At 48.7% G+C, this 6,517-nt stretch overlaps 1 protein-coding gene across 3 annotated transcripts in view; it reads right to left on the reverse strand.

Moving 5' to 3' along the window:
- FCHSD1 (FCH and double SH3 domains 1) overlaps positions 1–3,748 on the reverse strand; it is a 194,415-nt gene extending 190,667 nt beyond the window's left edge. The window contains exon 1 of one of the 3 annotated variants that reach the window (XM_073621022.1): positions 3,614–3,748. Coding sequence is in view for 1 of the 3 variants with exons in the window: in XM_073621021.1 (XP_073477122.1) it covers positions 3,614–3,727 (114 nt within the window). In the remaining 2 variants the exon portion in view is untranslated. The remainder of the gene's footprint in view (positions 1–3,613) is intronic. The other 2 variants (XM_073621021.1, XM_073621024.1) reach the window with 2 other exon arrangements.
- Between the last annotated feature and the right edge of the window lie 2,769 nt (positions 3,749–6,517).

Genomic DNA, 6,517 nt, shown 5'->3' on the forward strand with positions numbered 1-6,517 from the left:
GGGGCACTGGTCAAGGGGGAGGAGCCAGGAACACCAGCAGGGAGGACCTGAGAAAAAGGATTGGGCAGCTCTGTGCAGAACCACTGCACAGAGCAGGGAAGTACAACTTTTTAAAATCTATATCCATTTAACCAAACCCCTAATACAGGGGTAGGCAACCTTTTGAGCACAGTGTGCTGAAAAATGTTTTCAAAGAAATTGAGCGTGTCGATTTTATAACAAAAATGTTAACTTGACACTCTCAATCACGAAAAAGATTTTTTATAACGTAAATGTAATAGTGAGAAATTGTGATAAATTACCATCCTGTACCTCACACCTCAGATCAGCCCCAATTCATGCACCTTCACACCTCAGATCACTGTACCACCCTGCACATCTGTCCCCTCCCCCACCTCTGTACCACCCTGTACAACAGCTCCACCACTACCTTTTTTCTCATCTGCCCTGTCACTGTACCCCCTGCACAACTGTCCCACCTCTGTACCCCCCCCTGCTCATCTGCCCCACCGCTAAACCCCCCCCTGCTCATCTGCCCCACCGCTAAACCCCCCCTCTGCTCATCTGCCCCACCGCTAAACCCCCCCCCTGCTCATCTGCCCCACCGCTAAACCCCCCCCCCTCCTCATCTGCCCCACCGCTAAACCCCCCCCCCTCTCCATCTGCCCCACCGCTAAACCCCCCCCCCCCTCTCATCTGCCCCACCGCTAAACCCCCTTATCTATAATATGCAGAGTAGTGAAAGGAAGCAGAGATGAGACATCACCGCTGAGCCACCTCTCGCATCCAGCCCACGTGCTTGTATGCAATGTCACATACAAGCACCTGGAATGGATACGCAATGATGAGCTCAGGTCAGGGGCATTTTCTGAATGCAGTGGGCCTGTATGCAAGATCAAGCCCCCGCAGCTGAGAAAAAGTGCGGTGCTGAGCGTCGCAGCAAAATTGGATGTGGCTTAAAGAGACACAGCGGGGGGTAGTAAGTGATGCAAAGTTTAGGGGTCAGGTGTAAGTGATGCAGAGTTCAGAGGTTGCTAGTAGATGCAGAACTGAGGGGTCAGTAGTAAGTGACAAAAAAAAAAAAAAAACACACACACCACACACACAAAGTTCCCAGAAGCTCAACAGTAATTCCACAAACTCACCTGATTGTGGTTCTCAATCACAGTGAAATCTCTTCTGAGATTGGTGGCAACCAAGTTAGTCCTCTTCCTCCAGAGGGTGGACGGGGCTAGCAGGACTGATTGGCTTTAACAGTGGCCAATGACAGTCCTCGCAGAACTGAACCCAAATTTCTTCCCCATCACAAGAGCTGACGATCGCAGCTACAGCAAAATTAGTTAGTTACATAGTAAGGTTGAATAAAGACACCAGTCCATCCAGTTCAACCTGAGTGAGTGTGTGTGCGCGTGTATTTTTTTTTTTTTTTTATTTAAGGTACCCATATAGCGCCGCCAATTCACGCAGCACTCCGCACATACATCGTACACCCACATCGGTCCCTACCCTCAGGGAGCCCACAATCCAAGGTCCACAACTCACATTCATATACTAGGGCCAATTTTGAACAGAAGCCAATTAACCTACCAGCATATCTTTGGAGTGTGGGAGGAAACCGGAGTACCCCGGAGGAAACCCACGCAGGCACAGGGAGAACATGCAAACTCCAGGCAGGTAGTGTCGTGGTTGGGATTCGAACCAGCGACCCTTTCTACTGCTAGGCGAGAGTGCTAACCACTACACCACTGTGCTGTCCAAAGACATTAGAGAACTAAATAATTTCCCATCTTTTACAATGTGTGGGGGCACAGTGCCTTCCCCTCAGTGCAGGTGCATGGGAAATTCTGAGATTGGAATGCATTAGTGTCTCACTGACACTTCCCTGCACTGCTTATGGGGAGGGAGTCGAATGCTGACAAAAGAGGCTTCACGTGCTGCACCAGTGCTGGGGGATGCCTACCCCTGATGTAAAACCACTTTAAAGCTATATGCAGCATGCAGATGTCAGGGTACAGGAGGTCAATATGCAGTACACATGCTTATAAAAAAAATATTTCTCTAATCTACCGCTTATATGTAAATTTAGTGGGTCATCTGTTCTGTACATAGTTCAAATTTAATCTATGGGCAAATTAGCCTCTGTCCCAGCATTGGCTGTGTTGCGTGCAGTTCCACACTGTTGCCTGTAGGTGTCGTCACCATAGGTCAGTGTTGGAAAGCAACAAGCTGAAGTATATTGAGAGCTCTTCTTTCTCGGAGGCAACTCGGCAGAGGTGATCCGCTACCGTGCATTCTGGGAGAGAGTATTTAAGGGACAGATGTCATGTGTTAGGAAGGAGTTCTACATCGTGCCCCTCCAGGCTGGAGGGCTGCGACTCTGCAGCCATGCAAGCAGGCCCAGAAGCCTGTCTGGGGCCTGCTACTGCTGGGATGGTCCTGTGCTGTCTGTCCTGTGGGAAGAAGCCGAACAATTGAGAAGACCCAGGGGAGGACCCATCTTGGAAGGGACCATGCGGAAGGCTGGTCTAGAGAGGGGCCTGGTGACTCGATTGGAGGACGCAGCTTATATCTAACCTACCACTCAAGTACTGCTGGGTCGGCTTAAAGGTTCTGGTACTGTGTTGCTGTTCATCTAAAACTACTACGTCCTGTGGCAGAGGACTGTACAGTTACATCGCTCTTCTAAAGTCTGTGGCAGAGACTTTTCTTTTGTTTGTGTTACACTCCGGCTGCTAGGTTAGTGAAAGAGACCTATCCGGGTGGGCAAAGATTAAACCCTGGATTGACGATACTTTCGTCCATGAGAATTTAAGTGCTCAGAGATCTTAAGAAAAGGTATTTGAACTTCCCTGCAACTCCACTTCTACCTCTTTCCTGCTACTTCAAGTTATTTCTCATTAAAGCATCAGAAAAGTACTAAAGTGACTTGTGCCTACATTGTCAGATACATAGCTCAACATGGACTCTAAGTTCTGGTATTGGTGAAACTACGGGTAAAGAGGTGACGGTAACAGCCCGATTTAAATCAGCAGCTCCTTCGGGGGGTTAGTGCCACACACACACACACACACACACACACACACATTCAGAGAATCAAATATTAATTCTAACATAAACTACACTAATTTGTACTTCAATTCTTTACAGATTGTAAAACTTTGGCACACAATAAGTGGTTACCAGCAAATGTAGACATAGCAAACAGTACATGAAATATGCCAACAGATCAGGCAGTATAAGAGCATCTAGATAGATTGTACACATCCTTCTAATAAAACCTATACATAGTGTTGTAGAACACTGGTGACTGTCTAATAATCAGACTGTAGTCACCTCTGTATTTGGAATGCCTTCCTCTGGTGATCAGAGTATATTCCTGAGGTCTCTGGTCATCAGAGTATATTCCTGAGGTCGGGGGAGGTCTCTGGTGATCTGGTGTGGCTCCTATTCTACAGATAATAAAACATACACACACTGTTCCATATGGGAGAGTGACAACAGACGGTCAGGTGACTTCTTCCACCAGTCAGGTCCCCTCTGCCCCCCAGTACAGAGCCCAGGTACTTCCTATGACCCCCACAGGTACGAGTCCCCCCAGACAGATCTCACTCACTTTCCGTGGAGGAGGCTGCATCCCGGCGGCTTCTCCGCTCTGTCCTGCGCTGACAGTACAAGGTATTAGCAGCAGTCCGGAACTCGCATCACCTCTACCAGCTCTCCGCCCCATCGTTCCCAGCCCCGCCCAACTGGCGAGCCACACTGCCGAACCCCGCCCCTAAATACCTAGTAACACGCCCACACATGTGCTGGGCGTGCCCCTAGCTCGGTAGCCCCTCGTGTGAATTACCATTGATGCCCGCCCACATGTTTGACAGAACATGCTTTATAACAAGCCCCGCCCACCGTGTTCACTCTCTCAGGGACCGCCCAGCTCTGAGGTTCTGTTTCCTCCCAGACGGCCCCGCCCCTTGTAGTAGTACCTGTGCTCCGCTCACTGACCTAGATAATGGACAGTTTCCTGTGAGTATGGACGCTTGTTGGGAGAGCAGTGGTTACTGGAGCTGCCGTCCAAGCTGGTTCACACAAGATGCAAGAAAGTCGAGAGTGACGAATATTTTTGAAAACATCTTCAAAATGTGTTTTCATACATGTGCGACTTGGGACTGCAAAGTCGCATGACAAGTGGCACCCCATGATTTCCAATGAGTATCAGTCATATCTGTGTGACTTCAAATCGCAGCGACTTCAAAGTAGCTCCTGTACTACTTTGTTCCAACTTTGATGGGACTTGAGGTCCATAAACCTCAAGATTACACAGTCCTTGTTTCAAGTCATGGCAAAAATCAGGTCGCACAGGTGTGAAAGGGGCCTTAGTGATGCGGGAACCCTGCGAATCCACTGTGGGTTTGCGCATCGCATGTCTCCCGGGGGAAGTTCACACTGCCCTATGCCAACTGCTCAGAGTGTCAATTAAAAGGTAATTACACCCCCAAATCAGTTCGCAGATCGCAGTGCGATCTGCAAACTTGGACAGGAATCGGATCCCATGGGTGTTCACCAATTCTGCTGTGGACCAAAAAAAGGGTCCTGTGCAAGTTTGGTTCAAATGCGATGCAAATTCAGCCATACTAGCTGTACGGCTGAAATCACATCGCATGTGATGCACCACATGCGATCTCGCACCACGCAGCAGTGTGAACCGGCCCTTAGGCTCCATTCACACCTTTTGCATTCTGAAAACGTGCCAAAAACGCACATCTCGCTTGCAGAGAAAAACGTGGGCAACAGCTGCGTGACAAAACACACATTGCAAAAAGGTGTTAGGCTCACTGTCAAAAAAAAGCTGCAGGAGAGACTATAATAATAAGAAGAAAGCTTAAAAAAGGCACATAATGGACACATGACATCTAAGAATTGGTAAGCTGTAATAAAATAAATGTTTACTCTTGGGTTTAATACTGCTTTAACGTTAGATTTTTGGAATAAATGGAAATTCTCGAATGAGAACTATATTCTTACTGTTAAAGGGGTTGTAAAGCTTTGTTTTTTTTTTTGTTTTTTTTTAATAACAAACGTTTTACTTACCTACGCTGTGCAATAGTTTTGCACAGAGCAGCTTGGATCCTCCTCTTCTGGGGTCCCCCGCTGGCGCTTCAAACCCCTCCTCTTCACCAGATGCCCCCACAGAAAGCCACTTTCCCTTGGGGCACCCATGCGGGCTCACTTCCGAGTCCCACTGCTGCGTCTATTGACACAGACAGTGGGACTCATCCCCGCCCCCCTCTCAGTCACTGGATTTGATTGACAGCAGCAGGATCCAATAGCTCCTGCTGCTATAAATCTGGCCAATGAGGAGAGAGACAGCGGCTGGAGCCACTGCGCTCGTGCACATCACTGAATCGGATCGGGTTCAGGTAAGAAAAAGGGGGGTCCGGGGGCAGCTGAACCACAGAAGGTTTTTCACCTTAAAGCATAGAATGCATTAAGGTGAAAAAATGTTAAAGAGGTTGTAAACCTCCAAAAAAAAAAAAAAAAAACCTGCAAGACAAAAGCATGATGAACTAGTATACATTGCATACTATCTCATTAAATACTTACCTTAGAACGAGGTCCTGAATCAGTGCCGGCACATCGCTGACAGGGCCGACATCTTTTCCGGAGTTACTTCTGGGTTCGCACGCTCCGGCACTGTGATTGACCAGAGCCGCGACGACATCACTCCTGCACGTGCGTGCAGGTCCCGCTGGTCACAGCACGGGCCCTGAAGAAACGGTACGAGCGGCCGCTCATTCAGTGCGCATGCGCCGATGACATCAGTGGCAGCGTTTATAGTAAATATCTCCTCAAAGGTGCAAGTTTAGTAGATATTTACAGCACCTATAGGTGAGCCTTATTATAGGTTTACCTGTACAGTGGAACCTTGGATTACAAACATAATCCGTTCAAGGAGAATGCTTGTAATCCAAAGCACTCGCATATCAAAGCGATTTTCCCCATAGAAGTCAATGGAAATGAAGATAATTTGTTCCGCATTGATTTCTATTGCATACAATACTGCATGTGGCCAGAGGTGGAGGGGCACCGGAGAGCCTCGGAAATACTCAGGGGCAGCTCGGCTGAACTCAGAAAGGCTCGGAAACACTCGGGAGTATTTCCAAGTGTTTCTGAGTTCCGAATGTCACCGGCACCCCCACACCTCTGGCCAAATGCCTTACTGCACACCACATTAGCTTGAATTCTGCTCATTTTGCGAGACAACACTCACAAGCCGAGTGCCCGGCGGCCGATATGTCCGCCGGGCACCCGCGATTGCCTGGTAACCGAGCAGGACCGTGGATCTGTGTGTGTAAACACACAGATCCACGTCCTGTCAGATGGGAGGAGACGGATGGTGTGTTCCTTGTACAGAGGAACACCGATCGGTCTCCTCCCCTTGTGAGTCCCCTCCCCCCACAGTTAGAATCACTCCCTAGCAACATGATTAACCCTACAGCGCCCCCTCCTGGTTAACCCCTTC

Source organism: Aquarana catesbeiana, linkage group LG03, assembly GCF_042186555.1.
Source record: "Aquarana catesbeiana isolate 2022-GZ linkage group LG03, ASM4218655v1, whole genome shotgun sequence".
Lineage (NCBI taxonomy): Eukaryota > Metazoa > Chordata > Amphibia > Anura > Ranidae > Aquarana > Aquarana catesbeiana.